The 19,971-nt window shown below is 34.7% G+C and overlaps 1 protein-coding gene across 7 annotated transcripts in view; it reads right to left on the reverse strand.

Moving 5' to 3' along the window:
- Positions 1–19,971, reverse strand: part of HDAC9 (histone deacetylase 9) — a 917,296-nt gene that overhangs the window by 150,063 nt on the left and 747,262 nt on the right. For all 7 annotated transcript variants that reach the window (XM_054559003.2, XM_054559009.2, XM_054559005.2 and 4 more), the window contains 4 exons: positions 15,712–15,767; positions 15,380–15,467; positions 9,360–9,479; positions 8,949–9,046 (listed from right to left, as the gene is read on the reverse strand). In XM_054559003.2, coding sequence (XP_054414978.1) covers positions 8,949–9,046; positions 9,360–9,479; positions 15,380–15,467; positions 15,712–15,767 — 362 coding nt within the window. The remainder of the gene's footprint in view (positions 1–8,948; positions 9,047–9,359; positions 9,480–15,379; positions 15,468–15,711; positions 15,768–19,971) is intronic.

The following is a 19,971-nucleotide window of genomic DNA, read 5'->3' on the forward strand; positions in this document are numbered from 1 at the left end:
CACTGAATAATTTCTACAATGCTGTTTTCATTTTAGAAGTACTGAAACATAAAAGAATCTACAGTGTCAGAAACTTCTACAAGGGAGACGACATGGGTATATAAAGCAAAATCAGAGGCCTAATGAGGCAACTCTGAGAGACTTTCTGAAACTAAAAGTACAGAAGGATAAGAAACCCAGATCTCTTTGGGTAATAAAACTTTCAAATTATAAATCTGTGCCTGTTCTATTCTTGCTCTTGGGTTTGAATGAACTCTTCTTCATTTATTTGCTTTTGGCTTCTGTTCCAGTAAAAATGCTCTTTTGTTTCTGAAATTCAGTCCATTTCGGTAACTCCAGCATCACTTTAATTTTAAAAGAGTTAAGAACCAACTAAAAATATACATCCTAGGCGAGCCAACATTTTATTTTCAAGTGCAACAATATGTTTCTTTAATGGGAAAGATAATGTGTACATGTTATTTTCTTGATGGCCTTTCATACAAGTGTTTTGGGATGTAAAATATCTTCAAATTGAGATGCAGATTTACAATTCTGCTGTGCTTAAATGTGGACTGAATAATCTATTTCTCCTCTTCTCTCCACTTTGAAGTTGAGATATGAGTGATAATGGGACAAATGTCATTTTGCTAAGTCTTTCCAACTAGAAGCTTTGTCGTTCATAAGCTCACCACCCTCCCTATGGCTTTACGACAGTAGTGCTGCTCTTTGGAATAGATGTTTAGATAACCAATACCCAGTACTGCAGTGCCCACAAGAAAGATGGGCAGATTCCTAATGGATACAAGAACAAGTCATTACCCTTCTAGAATAGTGCCAGAAAAGTTTAAATTTCTGCCTAAACGAAAACAGATGTTGATTTATAAGTTTCATCTATATGACATCAAATCACTGGGATGAAATATGGAAAATTGGGTCTATCATCCACATGTTTGATGTCATGCAAAGACTTGAAATACTCTCTGAAAGTCCTGCCCACCAGAAAACAGTGTGAACTTCAGCTCTGCATCTCAGATGTAATATCCAAACAGACCTTCAGTCGAGCAAAGTTTTCATGAGAATGATTCCTCCACGTGGGAAAGTCAATATGTAAATTTTAATACTAGTAAGCCATTATATTTATCTAGCTCTCAAAAAAGGGACTATAAATTTATATTTACGGTATATTAAAACAAACATTCAATCACTTTTTTCCACATTATTTGTCATCTCAATAAGTCTAGTAGTAGTAAACATTAGATGTAAAATCATAGAAAAGAGGGTAATTGCTCAGTTTCAAAAAAAAATTCACTCTATGACCCAAAGACATTGAAATTTGGTTAAAAAACAGCTGTTCAATGAAGTAAAGGATAAGTAACTTTTAATTGAGCGAGAGCTTTATCTTACCAGTAAATGAAGCAAATTCTAAAATATTCACTAGAACTCTGAAAAAAAGTGTGACTTTATAATTTATTAATTATGTTTACCTTCCATTCTGGCCATCTCATATCATCATTAACTACACAAACATTCCACTATTACTAGATTAGATTATTTAAGTCAATGAATTGATGTAAGCTCCTTGACAGTCCAAAAGATCTGCTATTTCTGGCCTTAAAATGCTCCACAATAATATTTCATAAAAAGATTTCATTTCCTGATATTTCAAAGTATTACACATACATTGAGAGGATTTTGTGCAGGCAAGGGTTGTATAATTCAGCGTTTCATCTAGAAAATAAAAACAAATCACTTCTAGGCATACAAATTACTTTTTTCTTAGAGAGAACTTCTAGAGAAAAGAATTAATTAAACATAGATATCCTTTTAATTAGTCCCCATTATTTGGAAAATTGTTTAATTTCTACACAGATTCCAGAAAATTTTTGGCTTTAGAACCATTTTAAGGCAGAGAAAAAATATTGTCTTAAAATTTTTATAGCAGATCTGACCTTTTAAAAATAATAATAAAAAGTAAGTTGTAGCATTTGATCTACTTAAATAGCTCTTCACTGCAGATATCACTTCCCTTTCAAAACTTCAAGCACTTCAAGATACTTCCTGGACTTTTTACCTGAGCTCTATACTGTCTAATAATATCATATCTCTTTGATGCTTGGCTCAAAAATCAAGTTTGCAAGTTTCCCTAGGAAGACAGGTGTGCATAAGATCAATTTACTCTCAGGGTCAAAGAGCAGAAATTCTAAGGGTATCTAGAGACACACACCTAGAAATTGTGATTTTTTGATGAAAATTGGTACAATATGTTGAACAGATGAGAGAGAAAATGTCCTTAAACTATATTTATTTTTGAAGCTGAAAAGCAGATAGAGCTGACAGCTTTCTCAAATTTATTCCTATGGACTTTTTTTCTTGCGACCCGCTTTGATAAAACTTTTGAAACATCTCAACATACTGAAAATAGAGAATGGAATCTGGACAGTGAATAATTGTGGTTCACACTAGCAATAAATTCATATGTATTGCTTTTTATTGAAATAAAACATTAATAGATGAAAATCATTACAGCTTTGTTACTAAGATTGATTGACAAGTTCAGATTGAAGCCCACATCTTCTTTATTAGTCAAGTCTTTCAGAAAGAGAAAACGTGGGCTTGATTTGTGAGGTATGATAAATGGTCTGGGAAAGATAGTAGTAGGGCCAATTTGATATGTACAGTATTTCATATTGGCAAATTGTTTCAAGAAACTCCACCCTCTTTCTCAAACTGTCTTCAACATCCTTGGGAAAATACATAATATCATGAGCTTAATATATTTACTTGTCACTAACAATTGAGAATCCATTGCAAGACTGGGAAGCATCAACCACAGCTCTCATTGACAAATTAAGATCCCAAATCATTTGACATTATTAAGTATGACTTTTAGATGACAACGAAATCATGCTTTATTTCAAAATTAAATATAAATGCTCATTTATCACTATATACTCTATTAAAATTTAATTTGGTGTTTTCAAGTTCTATTACATATCCCTTCCACAAAATCTAAATGTGTACATAGGAAGAATATTTCTTTTAACAAAGATGAAAACATTTATATCCCCGTTGTAATTAGATTGGTTATTAAAAGGAAAAAAAGAACCAAAGGTTTAATTTGATAGGCTCTCTTACTACGTCAGATTAGGAGAAGACACAAGGAGAAGTGGCTTGGAGATATCAAGGGTAGTGAAAGTCTAAATTTTCAATTTTGGGGCACTTACCAGTTTAGATGTCCAAGCCAAAGTTAAATAGACTAAAATGCATTGCAAAGAATTTTTCAGTATATGATTGTTTTGTTATCCCATACTCTTGACACAGGAACTACAGTTCCTGTATGGTTTGGGACCAACAAAGTACTGTCTCCAAAATCACAATTGCTGCCTCAATCCCTGATCACCATATACCAGCTGTGTGACATCAGGAAACCTACCAAAGCTCAAGAAGCGTGGTAACTGCCTGTGGAAAACAAAAGCACCTAACTCAAGGACTTGTAAAGCTTTTTAAAAAAATAAACAACTAGCAAAAATTAAAGCCTCAATGAATACTCTATATTACTATGTTATTATTATTATATTGTTGTTTTTACAATGGTATTATTCTACATTCACTTGTCATGAAATTACATTAAAATATTAAAAATAAGAACAATAACAAAAAAAAAACCCAAACAGTATTTACTTAGTTGTCATTACCAAAAGAGTGAATGCAAATATTTACTTATGGTCCCCTTTTATCTCTTAAATAGAATTTAGAAATCTCTTTTTCAGTTTAAACATATAACAAGAATATTTAGAAGTTAATCTTCTAAAAATTAGCCAGAATAATGATGATATATTTTATAAAATAAGGATGAGAGAAAAATATATTTTACTTATTTATGTGCCCTGCCCCAAATTATCTACTATAGTTCCAAGGTAAACCCAACCATTCTAAGAAATCTCTAGGCTGACCATTATTGACTTGTCCAAGGAGCACTTGCGGTGTGGATATGACAATAAAAGGTTTTATTTCGTTCTGCACGTGAGTTAAATGCCCTTTTTACATTTTTGTCACAAGCAGGGGGGGAATCCCAGGAAGCCATGATTCCTATATTAAAGACTCAGCATCAGGAACAGAACTTCCACTTTGACTGTGAACTAAGAATAGACAGGATATCTGGACAGATTTCCAATCACAATTTTGTATTAATGGACTTTAATTTTGCTTATGTCATTAAAGCAAACAGATATGAACTCAAGACAGGAGAAAGAGATAGAAACTGGGCTGCTTGTATGTGCTCAAATGGTTCCATGGCTTTGACTATGTAGCAAAAACATTAAGCTTCTAAAAATTCCAGTTAATGATATGTCCAAAATATTTTAGTAATGCCTAAATTTAGAAGCACGTAGCATTTTGATTAAATACAGATACTACCTACATAAGTCAATAAAATAAAAATAGGTAGTTTTCAATAATAACCCCCAAAATTTTGACTAAATATGTACTACCTCTACTAGACAACTCTCTCAAAGTCCCCTTTTCAGTTGGCATACTGACAACCTCAGTGCAAGAGAGTCCTTCTGGGTCAGAGTTTTCCCCTGAGATGAACTTCCCTGAAGAGCTGATATGTACAGATTCATTGTCTATTGAAAATATGCATCAATAACAAATATTAATTAAGGTAGCTACATACTACAACATACTGACATGAAAAGATGATATTTGAAATTAGAACTTGTTTGCATCTAAAGAACCCAGATCAACAGCTCTATGACCTTTCTTTAGCTAGTCCTCAGTATATGCCAAATGAGTCACTTTAATTATTTGATTAAAACCTGCTAAATTTAAGGAGCTTATATTTCTTTTCTTGAAATTAAAAGGGGCTACACAGGAATTGTCCTCCATTCACTCATTTGTTTATTTATTTAATAAAATAGGCATAAATTCAAGGACTACTAAAATCTTATTCATTGGAAATTGCTACTTATTTTTTAAAAAATTGAAGATATTTTTTTCAGATTTAAACAGAAGCATGAGATTCATAATTGTCTCTTGCCCACTATAAACAAACCACTTAAATGGTCTGACATAAATAATCACTTTAACATTTGCAGGACTCTTAAAAGAATTAGACTTTAGAAAAAATAATGTGCCCAATCCTCATCAATGGACTGTAGAGAGTATAAAATCATTGGAACATCCTTTTGAAATGATTGAAACAGAGATTCCTTAGCAGGCATTCAGCAAAAGATTTGTTCAATAAAGACAAGTCTGACTTTCTTATAACAAAATGAATAGATGTTCAGAGTTCTTTGTAGAGCATAGTTTTTAAGAAGCCAAGGCAGTTCCCTCAGGCTTTTGCTAGGTTCACTTAATACCTGAGCTTGACAATGCTCCTATTGCCAACATTATTCCCTCTTTCTTCTCTGATTCATTCATTCATTCATTGACTCATTCAACCAAATATTATTGAATAGCTCTTTTCTGCCGTGTTGTTCACTAGGCATTTGTGCCTTAGGTTGGGAGGCTTTGCGGGCATGAAGGTCTTGCACTTTGGTAAAAAGTCACTGTGCTTTATTACTCCTGAGTATTTTAAGTCATAAACAGAAGACAGTAGCAACGTGGTGTGACAAAAGGAGCATAGATTCTAGAGTTACAAACTAAGTTCAAATTATTACCCTTCCAATTAATAGTTCTGTGACTTATATAAAGCACTTAAGAATTAGCCATAATGTCTATAAAGCTTCTAATCTAGGACCTGGCATGTAAGACCCCAATAAAAATAGTCATAATTATTTTATACAATGGTAACCTTGGAAATATATTTTAGTTGAACATAAAAGATATTTGATACTGAATATTTTAAGAATTCCTGTGAAGAATCTTAAGTATACCCTTCAATTATTTCAGAGATGAATGATAACTGCTTGGAAGAAATAACTAGTCATTTGAAATAATTTAGTTATTCTATTATATTTTTAAAATTCTATTTAAAGCTTATAGTAAACATGAAATCTTTGGTTTGTCTATGATTTTTTTTTTTGGCTATAGAAAAAGCACATAATAGAAGTCATGAAGGCAATATATGTGACAAATTCTGGCTGGTAAAATAAGCTGCCATCTTATATCCCACTATAAATGTAGCTTCACAGGGAGAGAGATTTTCCTTCAAAAGATACTTATAAGAGTCCAGAAACAATTAAAGACTAAGAGAAAAGAAAAGGCACCATTTACTCTTTCCCCCACCTCCATTTCCTGCACCCACACTCAGATATCAGAAAGATCTTCTGGTTCAATACTAGGAAACAAGAAGTGTATTAAGGATAAGCTTAGAAAATAATACTACATTAAAAATTACTTGGCAGTCTATCTGACTAAGCCCAAATTGACAAAGGAGTATATACATATATAGATGGGCTATCCTTTGCCTGCATAAGAGTTTACAAAATATGATTCATTTTCTTTCTACCAAGCCCACCTCGTGTGCTTGAGCCAATACAGAAAGATCATTTTGTGGCTCCATGCATTTCACAGTTCACTCTCTCTGCCCAGTCAGTATGAATACCCCCGACTCCAATTCCTTTTTTCCCCTTGAAAGTTCCCACTCATCATTAGAAGCACAGGTTGAACAATACTTGATGAAACCTTTCCTGAAACCATTGAGGACAAGTTAATCATTTTATCTGCTCTGAGCGCTTCTGTTCTCTAGAATAATAAGTATGACTTATATTATGATCCCTGAAAGTAACAACAGCTCTGAATTCCAAGTGCTTACCACAGTGTCCGGCATATAATATGTGTTCAATGCTGGTTTTTGAAATGAATGACTTACCTGTTTGACCTAGCCATAACAAATTCACAAGTACTTCTAGTCATAAATGATGAATAGCAGACAGGCCATAGTTCAAAAGTGGCAGGATTCTTATAAATTAAATCTGGTTCTTAAGTAAATATGGACATTGAAAGCCAGAAATTTACATTTCTGCAGCCTAGCTAAATAATGCCACTTCTCTAATTAAACTCAAGTAATGGAGATACACTGGGAAGCTTAGAAAAATTTGCTAATCCAAAGTGTCCACCTTCCAGGCAAAGAGAAGGTGCCATTTTTGAGAATAGTCAACCCCATTCAGGAATACTTCATTCATTTACCATTTAAATCGCAAAACGATATGTGCACTTAATATCTGCTTTTACATTATTTAATGAAATGGTTGTGTTCAAAGAGCTTCTTTAGAAAAAAATCTCATCTACCACTCACTTTGTGATGGGAAAACAAAGGCACAAAATAGAGGTTGCCTTTCATTGCTGTGCATACATGATTTATTTTTATATAAAGCTATAGTACCCCAAATAGAATTACAATAATTTTAAAAATCTATGAATTCTGCATCAAAGATAATGGATATGATTATATGAGATAGTAAGGTTGAGAATTTAATGTGTATTTAACATGAATTTAATGTGTATCATGCAAGTTACCAGGTTAACTTGGGAGGCAGACAAATAAATTCATATGTGATATAATATTGAAGTCTATTATCCTGTTAAAGTTCCTACAAGATATTAATAATGTTTGTGAAATTTGCAAATGTAATAGTATTTGTGATGTTGAAAAAGAGAATTCATAACATTAAAACCTCTATTTTTCAACATAATTTTTTATTTTGCTCCTAATTAAAGCAAAATATCTTCACAATCAACCCAAGTTTACAGTAGAAAAATTTATTCCAGCCATTTTTTTCTACAACATTGTGGATATCTTTGTGTATATTTTTTCCCAAAGTACATATTCCAGAATGTGGGTAGAATTTTCCTTTGTATCTTGAATGCCAAGCCAAATATATTTATTTTAAATGTATTTTTTAAATAGCTATTTTTCTATGGTTTTTCCTGGACCTGCTTTCTCACGAGAAATGAACTTCAAATGAGAAAACGAAGTATGCATGACACACAGGACAACAGAAACCCACCAAACTTCATTAATTAAAAAATTTCCCCATTATTTCCCTAAGTTTCAAATATAGGGTATCAACAGGATTTTCTTCATGGGAACTTATAAATGGCAAATTTCAAAACTATGAACACATGTAAGTTTTTTTCATGTGGTTGTTTTGCTTTCAACTAAATAAAAAATTCAAGAAATTATGCATTACCAATAGGCTAAAACCTCTTCCAAAAATCTTGCAAGGGAGGCAACTCAGGTTTAATTAACTAGACTCATGTTTAAAATGAAAAAAGACTAATGTTTAAACTACAAACTAATATTTTCTTAATTCCAGAGAAATGCTCATTTTTAAAATTCTCTCAAAGAGAAACCTTTAATTTGTTTTTTCTTATTTATATTAATATTTAGTTATTTGCTTAGACAAAAGCAGAATGCTATGTGAATACACTGTATTTAATGTTACATTTTGTAGATTTTGTTCCAGAGAAACTGGAAGCAACTAATTAATTAGTTAATGTTTTCATGTGAAAGGAAAACTATACAAAAGTCATTTACCCTACCATCAAATGAGATTGCCTTGGCCAATGTCATCAAAATGAGTGAGCTCCCCAGAACTAGGAATGCTAAGTGGTGCTATGTAAAAAAAGGATTCTGTAGTCCAATGAAGTTTGAGAAATGCTTGTTCAACAAAATCAAATAGGTAATGAAGGACTTCTCAGGGCAATGAATATGCTAATGTCTACTGTAAAAACCACATCATATGTTATAATAGGCAGAATTTTCCAGACAGCACAATTTAATAATAAAATATTTTTTTCTCCTTATTTGGGAGGGAAGGGGGGAAATGGGCCATTGGCCAATATACCTGTATAATTAAAACCAGGTCTTGATATATCTTTTCTTCTTATACATATTCCTATGTGGCTTTGAGCGATAATTTACCTTAATTAGACATTTACATTTCTCTTTCATATTTGGTGTTATTTCAATGGACATTTATTTTCCAATTTGCCACTTTCAGAGAGAAAGAAGTACCAACCTGAATGCTTCAAGGTACTCAACATCTCCCATGGGAGGATCAAGGCCACCTGTCCAGGCAATATTTATATTGTACCCTTCTCCAAGGCCTGTTCCAACCTAGGAAGAGAAAGACACACCACAGTGGGCAGAGAAGAGGGCAAATGGAAGAAAGCAAGAAGAGAGGAAAACAAGCACATGGGAGCTCTTGAAATAAACATCAAACAACACATCAAATCAGCCCAACCTTCCCTGACAAACAGTGCTCTGGGTTATGCACTTGTTCTGCACTGGTTCTTGGTCCCATGGGACAATTCAGTAATCTCGTGTAATTTAAAACACCAGCAAAGGACAAGAAAATTAGGGGTAATCATGCAATGCAATTACCTGAAAGATACAAATAAAAGTGGGGCTCTAAAGAAATAAACCGAACCTCATCTGGGGCTCCACTGCCAGGGAAAAAGTTCCCTTCATCATAGCGATGGAGTGAAATGTACAGGATGCTGGGGTCAGCATAAAAGGCCTGCTGGGTACCGTTTCCATGGTGAACATCCTACAGGGAAATGAAAACAGACGACAAATACAGTCATGTCTAACTTTGTGTGGAGACAACCTTTCTGATTTCCAGTTCCCTGTCTTTCTACCACTTTCTTTCTCATTTTCTGTCTTCTCACTACGTTCCTCTTTTCTTTCTCCCTTTCAGCCTGCTTCCACACCACCCCCTTTACTTCCTGAACTTTCAGGCAAATTACCCTTTAATGCACTCATTTTTTAAACTGGCTTCTAAAAATCAGGAAACCACAGCGAGCATGCCCTGGAGACTCCAGATGAGCAGTCATTGAGAAAGCCCAGTCCTTTGGTACAATTAGATATTTATACACCGGCTCTTTGTACTCTTTGCTTCAGTGATGGAATCTTGCATCCTGTTTTATGGAGGAATTTTATGACTTATTAACTGCCAACAGTTCATAACCCCTCAGGCTTAATTAACTAGCCTCATTGGCCTCTGAAAAAAGACTAATGTTTAAACTAAACTACAAACTAGTATTTTGCAGAAGGATCTATGTCTTACAGAGCATTTTCGCAATTCTTGACAGAACACTAAACATACGTGTATGCACTGATTTGCCAAGTCCCACCATTAAGGTCAAAGGCTTTGCAACCAGCTGAATAAATTGGCTTTCTTGGAGCGTTCAGTTCAGTTAGCAATCTCTCCGCAGTTAGAATCACTTCAAAAGAGAAGCCAGATGCAAAAAATCTTCGTACTTCATTTTGATAAAACAGTAACACAAGAGTCGAAGACACAGGAGCATGAGCTCATTAGCTCTTAAATCATTTGGGCCAAAGCACAAAGATGGCATGGGGTTTTATGCAATCTTGTGCAATCTGCCTAATTTTAATATCATATCATAGCTTTCTGTACAGCCTCCTTCCTGCTCTTTTTTCCTTTCCCTACACCAGTCCTCTTTCCCACTCAAAAAAAAAAAAAGCCTGATACAAAACTTGACAGTTCTTTTTTCTCGCTGTTTTATGATACAGATACATGCCAGAATTGATACAAGAAATGAAAAAGTCAATAGAACTAATAGCATTATTTTAAATATCTTCACTGAAAGACCTCAAGTGTAAAAAAAAAAACCCTTAATTAATATGCTTCATAATATCCTGTGACCAAAAAAAAAGAGCCACTCCAAAAGTGGATAATTTATGTATTTGTATTCAATAGAATATTACTGCTATACTTTAAACATACATAGTTTCTGGTTCTGTTATTTAAAAGTTTTAAAAACTTGTAACTGTATACTTACTTTATATTAGCAAGATATAGAATCACACTATTTTCAACAATGATTTCTACAATTTTTAAGTCAGGCACTATATAAATATCTGGTATGGATTATTAGGTAAACTGAGGCTCAGAGAGTTTCAGTTACTAAGACTATACAGGAAATAAGTTGCAAGACTGGGTCTTGAATCTACTTCCTATTCCAAAGGCCAAACTCTTAACAATTATACAGTTAACTGAAACTTACATTCATAATCTGTTTGATCCTCTTGGCAAACCTGTGAGGTGGGTTGTCAGTCATTACTGCTCCATAGGAGATTTATATGACCTGTCTTCATGCCAATCTCCAGCCCAGTACTCCTTCACTAGACACTATCATAGCCTCCTTTTGGTGAATTCTGAAAACCTGCATTGATCTCGCCATCCACGGCATAGACATACAATAATCCTTTCCCCTTTTTGAATGGTACACATATCCAAAATTAAGAAATCATAATGTTGGGGCAGATACACATCATCCCAGAAAGCTGTTTCAGCTAAAGACATACATCATCAGGAAAAAAAATAACGTAGTCAAATTATATCAATTCCTGGATTTCTGAATATCCTAAGGAAAGGAAGGAGGAGACAAAAAAACTATTTTCCTGTATGTAAACAAGGGTGAAACAATTAAAGCCACAATGTCTTTTGTGTTTGTTACTGGATATCTAGAAAATGGACAAATAAAATATTTTGAAAAACAATATTAAGGGGATATTTGTATTTCCCCTATACAATAGTAATTTTGGTCAGTTCTAAGACACATTTGGTCTGAGCATAAATGCATCCACAGTTTGAACAGCAGAAAAATATGGCTTTGATTACTTTTGTTTCTCTGGGGACACTGTAAATGTTTACTTAAAACAATCAAATATAAAATGATATGTTCTCTCAGATATAAAATTATTTGTTCTTGACAAATCTGTTGGGTACTTACTAGTGCATAAATTTCTGAGTAAGAAATAAAATCCTGTTCACAGCATAATAAGATTTTCAACAGACATTATTATTAAAATGCATAAATCCATTCTAATATGGGCAATTCTTGATTCTGTATTCATATTGACCAAATATTTAGTGATAAAGGTTAAATTCAATTATGTCTTTTGCTTGGGGGAACAACTTACAGTATAGCCTTAATATTATTTTTTTAAGGCTGGGCGTGGTGACTCACGCCTGTAATCCCAGCACTTTGGGAGGCCGAGATGGGCGGATCACCTGAGCTTGGGAATTCCAGACCAGCCTGACCAACATGGAGAAACCCCGTCTCTACTAAAAATACAAAAATTAGCCGGTGTGGTCGTGCATGCCTGTAATCCCAGCTACTCGGGAGGCTGAGGCAGGAGAATCGCTTGAACCCGGGAGGTGGAGGTTGCGGTGAGCCGAGATCGTGCCATTGCACTCCAGCCTGGGCAACAAGAGCGAAACTCCGTCTCAAGGAAAAAAAAAAAAAAGAATATCATTTTCTTTTGTTTGTTTTCCTTGCTGTAAAATATTCATACAAAGTACTGATTGGTCAGGTATGATCTAAAGCTTGTTTCTGCATAGCAACACATATATAATAAACTAACATGAGAAAATTATTGGTGATTGTGAGAAATTACTATAGAAGTGAAATAAAATGAAACATTAAAACTCCCAAAATAGACCTTGTATCTAAGATATGTGGGGAAATGCTGAAAAATCATTTAAATATTTTACTGGTTAAAAAGCATACTGCGAACATTGATGCTGTACAAGGATTTAGAACCCGTATATTTTCACTATTATGTTAAAATAACTTTGAGTAACCTTGAATAAATCATATATTCTACCAGCTAATGTTATCACTCCTAGTTACTTAGTATAGGGACTTATAATAAAGATCTAAATGTACTTGATCAACAACGCAATTTCCTCAAATCTAAGGAAATTTGAATTAACTTTCCTTTTACAAAGACAGCTTAAAAAGTACTATTGTCAAACTAAAAGTCACATTACCTAAAAGCTACCTGAGTCATACAGTCTTACTTGTAGGACCAGTTAATCCCCTGAACACAATGGTCAGTCTCTTGCAAGTTGAAATACACCTGCTCCCTCTCCACACAAGTCTGAATATGTTTGGGATCTGCCTCAGAAAGGAACATGGAATAAATGAGCTCCACAGATCAACTAGAATCATTCTTGCCTAAAATACTCAACGCTGCTGAATTTGGCTGTGACCCAAAGTAGTAGGCAAATTAGAACTCTAGCTCTGTATTTACTAAGCATATAAAAATGCTGAAACTGCTGGACAAAGGAGTACCTTTGCCATCTATTGGTGCTGTAATTTGTGGAGTCAGTTCACACCCCCCAGCTAACATTAATGACTTTGGATTTGCAGGAATAACTTTTTCGTTGTTTTTTTTTTTTGGCTATTGAAAAGCCATCTATTGGCTTTTTAATTGCTAACTTGCAGAATAGACCTGTCAGCCAGGGAGAACGGATGTCTCAAGGCCACGTGGCACTTTAAAACTTCCTTCTCAGCAGCTGGAAGAAACAGGAATTTCCTCAAAGTAGCCCTGCAGCTGCAGAATTTGGAAGACTTGAAAGTAAGAATATGTGGGCTGGTGGTGATCTCAGAGGCAACCCTTTGGACAGAACTCCATATATTTAGAGAATTTGAAACAAAAACTTCTCGTCTACTACAGCCTGTTGGGAAATCAGTATCCTTTCTGATTGGATAATGGAGCAAATACATAATCAAAGGCCAGGAAGCTTACAGGAAACTCCTTGGAGCTACCAAGTAACTTATTTTATAAATCGTATCAGATTTTTCCAGCAGTCTTTTATTCCTATACTGTATTACTGTACAAAAACAAAACTTTACATATACATCCTCTGAAGTACAAAGTATCCATTTATCACAAGGGAGACATTTTAGCTTTCAAGTCTCTTGTACAATTCACTACTTTTGAGCCTAGATATCACAAACGTGTTTTCAAAGGGGACTCCTAACAGTTTTTGACTATACTCCTAGAACCTTAAAATTGTAGCAGAGGAGATTCTTTAGAAAGTAAACACTAAAAGATCCTTAAGGATAGGACAAACTGTTGACCAATCACCTTCTTACATAATTTTGACAAATTTAGAAAGCTTAGAAAAATTCTTTCCCTACAATCTTTGCGCTTTATCTGCTTTCTTAAGTTTCTGGCTTATCTTCCTGGCACAGAACTTACAGAAAGAGGAGCACACTATTTTTAAAGTTTTAATATCTTACAAATTACGCAGAACAGCAATTATTAATTACTTTAGCTGTCATTTTGCATATAAATGAGAAAATGGGTACTGATGTCTTGATTTTTGTAAAATTGTAACATCTTGCTGCTGTAGTATATCTAGGCCTTCAACACATTTCTTTAATGGTGAACTATGCCTGACATTGAGACTCAGGCATGTTTGGAAAATACATGGATAGTTAGGTTTCAATATTCTTCTCTCCAAAGTGCTTGCAGGAATGCTTCAATATAGTGTGTGAAAAATACCCATTCCAACGAAGCACAACAAATGGGTATCGTTCTTCCATTTCTTTTATCTTCGTTTTAACTTAACTAAGCATTTCTTCACATGGCTTTGTTTGTGCTCTCTCAACCCTTTGGTGTGCCTGCTTAACAGAATTCGAAGGCTGGAGGGCGAGGCCGTGACTTCCAATAAGATTTAATTATGAGTGCAGATATGAACAAGATTTAGACTATTAAGGCTTGCACTTCAAAAAAAACCTTCAGCATATTTTGCCTTTAAATCTTTTATCACCTGCAAAAATTAATTAAGTGCAGATGTACCAGGTTCGGTTTGGATGCCAGGGTTCATTTCCTGTCTATGCTTTGTCAGACAACCTATTACACCTCCTCGAGAACTGGAGGCAAACCGAAAACGGGGCTCATAAATCACCATTCACTTCTCTTTCGCCCTTTCCTGGGTTGGTCCTTTTTGTATGGGGCAGATCTCCAGCTCATTATTCATGAATATACTGTGGACAATATGCCAAGTGTCATCCGCTTTTAAACAAACCATTTGTTAAACAAATTATAACTTTATTGTGTAAGAATGCATCATATTAAAATACAAGACTAATCCAATGCCTCTAACTTTTAATCACTCAGGGTTCCTGCAGAGAATCATCCCAAACTGGCATCTGAGATTGGAGATCTTTTCAGTAAGAGTGACATGCCGACTTGTTTTAATAATACCACTGTTGCACAACAAGCAACATGATTGCTAACCAGGGGAAGTGGCCAATTGGTTACCAAAGCAACAACATTCTTTCCAGCACATCTGACTATTGAGTCTATATTCTGTAGGGAAAAGTAAATTCAGGTTCTGTTGGGTTATTTTAACTGTGGAAGTATCAATTCATTTAAGGATCATAAAAGGTGCCCTGATCTGCGCCTTCTTCTCATTAAATTGCAGTTAACACCATGAAAGTGAAACGTGAATGTTTATGGTTTCAGAACTGCAATCCTGAGTTTAATGAGTTTCCACATTCAAAGGAAAACACACCCTTCAGTTGTTTGCAAGTGCTAAAAGCAAGACAACCTAACAGAGAAATACAAATCCACTCCCTTTTATCTAGAATCACTGAAAATGCAGCTCTGGCCAGGAATACATACCAGATCTACAATCAATATCTTGCTTATATTTAGTTGGTCTCTCAAGTATTTGGCGGTAATTGCAACTGAATTAAAAAAGCAGAACCCCCTGCGGAATAGAGAAGAACAGAGAAATAAGAAAGCAAATCATCCAGGGAAACCATTATAAATAATGTTCAGAGCATTTTTTTAAATGCTATATGATCTCTGAAGCCATAAATCTGCTTCTGGGAGTACCTCGCAAGATTTTTCAGTCCATCTGCTAACAATTAGAGGCTTCAGAAACATGCACGGGGCAGGTGACCGCCAGGAACCGTGGTGCTTGGAGATGGGCAACAGTCCCTGGTACTTACATGGCTGTGGATTCTTCAGCGTGATGGCCAGGGGGCCTCACAACAGCAAACCCATTCTGTGAAAACAAGACAGGTTTTCAATGGTCAGATATAATGGAGAGGGTAGGAGAGGGATTGCTCGGATCTCCAGGCACAACAGTGCCTCAGGCACACACACACAAAACTGAAGTCTCATATGCTTCCGAGATTGTTTTTTTCCCCCATTGCCAGTCATAGAATGAAGAGAAACAACACATATGATCACATTTTCTCAGATAACGTCCCAAAAGAAGGCTCCGAGTCAGGGCAAGGGCAGGATTTGGGGAGTTGCACCTAGCCGGCAAACATGCATGTCAGCTGTTAAACTAGCATGATTCATTTTCAAGAACAACTTCTTATTTCATGACATCAACATCCTACAGAGGGAGAAGAAATTCACTCTTGGTGCAAGTTTGGGTCAAAGTTTGGAAAGACCAGAGAAGATCCAAAGTGAAAATTCTTTAACTGGATTTCCTTGATGGTTATTTACACTCCAATGTCAGTAAAATGATAAATTTACACTCACACACTCACATAGACACAGAAGAAATCCCAGAAAGGTGAAAAAGAGAACAATGGAAAGCCCATATTTCTTCCAGTCTATAAATTTAGCTTGGATGACCGCCAAGACTTGCAACTTTATTGGATTCCCTAAGTCAATTTCTAGCCCGTGTTCTGGAATTTTATAAAGAATTCCAGGACTGAGAAGCAAGCAGATCTATCCATGATCAAGAAATGCCTTAACCTCCAGATTAGTTGGAATGCATCACGGAAAGCTGAGGTAACTCCGGCATGAAGGCAGGGAACTATAAATCCTTGCAAAGCCAGCATGCTCAGAAAAGTTGGGTTGTTTGACGTGAAGTAATCATTTATCACATGGTTCACACCACCTTTCACTTAACTATGGTTCAAGTAACATGCTCAAAAGAGCATGTTAATGCTGTTTTATACACAATCCTAAAACTTTTGAAATAATTTCAACACACCCAAGGACTTTTTTTTCAAAACTTTTACTGCATATATAAAAATATTGAGAAAACTAATCTATTCTCTAGGTCTTTAAACGCACACACATTTTTCCAGAATGTTATGGTCATTAACACACAATGAGTTAATTTGCTATATATTTTGTTGAATATATATAATAATACACTAAGAAGCAAATTAGAATCATATAACATAATATCAATTAGAAATCTAGTAATGGTGATAAACATATTCCCTGTTCTTATTCTTAAGACACTTACTATCTCTCGATGGTAATATATTAATATGAAAGAAACTATCAATGAACAACACAAGAAAATAGAGACTGAAATATTAAGATGGTAGATTGACACTATAAAGTGCTACAGGACTTCTGAGAATAGAGAATTTGGTAAAGATTATGACAGATGCACATAGTTCACTGGGAAACCAATAGTTAGGATGAAAATAACAATTATATAATACAAGAATATAATTAGCATGTAAATAACTTCTATGATTAGATCAACCACACTAAAAATTTTGTGATTCAATTAAAATTTGTTTAATAGGTTAAAGGTACGACATAACAACACAAAGAAGAAAACACCCAGTAACCAGTAGCTATTAAAAAATTCAACTTAATTAGTAATTAAATGAACATAGCTTAGAACCCAGAGAGAAGCCATTTTTCTACCCTGGAAATTAAATTTTTAGAAAATGTTCTACGCTGACAATGGAGTGGGTACGCTAAATGCTCATATGCTGCTTGTAGAAGGATAATTCATTAGAGCCTTTCTAGAAAATAATTCACCTCTATATATCCAGAGCCTTAAAACAAATACGTATCTTCTGATTTAGTCATCTAGTTAAAAAATTTCTGCCTTAAGGGTGCCATTAACTATGTACACAAGCAATTATGTAAAAGATAGTGTCTTATTTATAATAGGAAACACCAGATTACTTTAGTGAGCTAACATTAGGAGATTGGTTAATGACTCATGGTACATTTATACCATGGACTATTAGTTAGTATTTAACATTTTGTTATAAATATTTAGTGGAACCGAAAAGACTTTATAATGTTAATTTTTGAAGTGTTAGTATTAATAATATACATAGTATAACATATACGAAGGAAGGTTTAATATGGGTTATTTTATTTTTAATTTATAATTTCATATATGTATAGTTTTTTTTTTGAGACAAGGTCTCACTGTGTTGCCCAGGCTTGTCTTGAACTCCTGGGCTCAAGCATTCCACCCACCTTGGAGTCCCAAAGTGCTGGGATTACAGGTGTGCACCACTGCACCCGGCTAAATTTCACATATTTTTCAAATAGTTTTACAACAAAAATGAATTATCTAATAGGGAAAAAATATATATAACAGATAATATTGAGAGGTAGGTGTTAATGGGTCTTACCAGAAAAGTTGTGTTTACAAAGGAAGAAAAAAATGTAAGGATCCTAGGCAGGGGTTAAAGCATGAAAACAAAGAAGAAAGGATTTTAGAAAGCATTATGGAAGAAAGTCAATCTGACTCTAGAGTTCATGTTAAGAAACAAAATGGAAATGAAATCTCATAGGTAATTAGTTGGATTATAAAAAAAAAAAAAAAAAACAGACTTCAATTCTGTCTTCCTCCTTTCACTTACAGCCAAATTCCTTGAACAAAGTATCTGCTTTTCACTTTATAATCCTTTGTGGGAACCTCCTCCATCATTCTGCTAAACTATTTCTGAAACTGCTTAATCTTAGGTTGAAAATGATCTTCTTTTCGCCAAAATCAACAAACTTTTTCTCAGTCATCATGATCCACCCAAACCTTCCATTGTGCTCTCAGGAATATCAAACTCCTCTACATTTTCCATATATTTTCTGAGTGCCCCCCTTTCCTTAGCTGAAACCTCAAAAGGTTGCTTCTCCCACAGTCTGCTCAAGTGGTAGCTGTTTTCCTCTCTCATACCTCACAAACCTGCCTGCAGCAGAAGGCAGAGTTGGTGTCCTTGTTTCTTCACTGCTGCTTTGAGAGCACAAAGTCCACTGCACCTACCCCCACAATACTTTCTTGTAAAAAACAATTGTATCACTCAGAAAAAGAGAAGATAGAACACAGTAAGATGCCTGACTCTGAGTCCTAATGCAATCTGGGTACCTTTATTCTCTGTTACACTAGAGAAGGTGTTAGTCCTTCTAAAATCTGTCTCACTGCCTGCAGTTTGGACCCCAACCTTCCTGCTTTTCTACCATCCCTTATAAAACTTTTCCCACTAACATGTTACATTTGTATAATTCCCCTCCAAATTATAGACATTGTATTGAGATTCAAATAGGCTCAAGCTTCTGATATTAAAAATGTATATTATATAAATATAACATTATATACATTATATAAATATAAATTACATAATATATGATATATGTGTATATGTATATATGTGTGTATTTGTTTATATGTGTGTATATATGTGTATGTGAAGGTTTTATGTATCTATATAATTTTAATAATTATATATTTTTATAATTATATACAAATATATATTTTTTATAATTTATATATATATATAAAATCTTTGTCCTTAATCCCATCAATCCCTCCAGCTCCCACACTTTTCTTCTTCTCCTTTTAATAGTCAACGTTCTTGCAAAGGTGGTCTGTCCTACTTTCTCCTTTTCCTCATGTCTGCTTCAGTTATCAACCTCTAATTTCTCCTCCAACTTCATTAGTCCACTAAAGAAGCTCTTACAAAAGTCACCAATGGCCGCCATGCTACTAACTCCAAGATCACTTTTTTTTCCTCTCAGCCTTCTGGCCCTAAACTTTCAACACTATTGGCTGCATCTTCCTTTTCACAAGACTCTTCTTGGCTTCTATAATTTCATGCTCTCTTGGTTTTCCTCTGTCTTTCCCCTTCCTAATCAATCTCCCTTGGAGGCTCATACTAAGTCTTCTCATTTTTAAATACTGAAATTACTCAAGTCCAAGTCTTTGTCTTTTCCTCTGCTCTTTCCATACCTCCTAGGCAAGGCCACCAGTCTTATGAATTCAGCCATCACCCATCTCATATACTTCACAGATTTCTATTTCCAAGATGGACCCTTCTGTGGGAACCAGCCCAATATATATTAGCCCATCTACTCAATATCATTTGGATATATCTAAGTCACTTAAAACTCTATACCAACATCAAACTTCTGGCCTTCTGCCAGCCTTCTCTAACTTAGAAATGGTACCATGATTGATCCAGTGGCTCAAGTCAGAGACCAATGAGTTG

Source organism: Pongo abelii, chromosome 6 (genome assembly GCF_028885655.2).
Source record: "Pongo abelii isolate AG06213 chromosome 6, NHGRI_mPonAbe1-v2.0_pri, whole genome shotgun sequence".
In the NCBI taxonomy this organism is placed as follows: Eukaryota; Metazoa; Chordata; class Mammalia; order Primates; family Hominidae; genus Pongo; species Pongo abelii.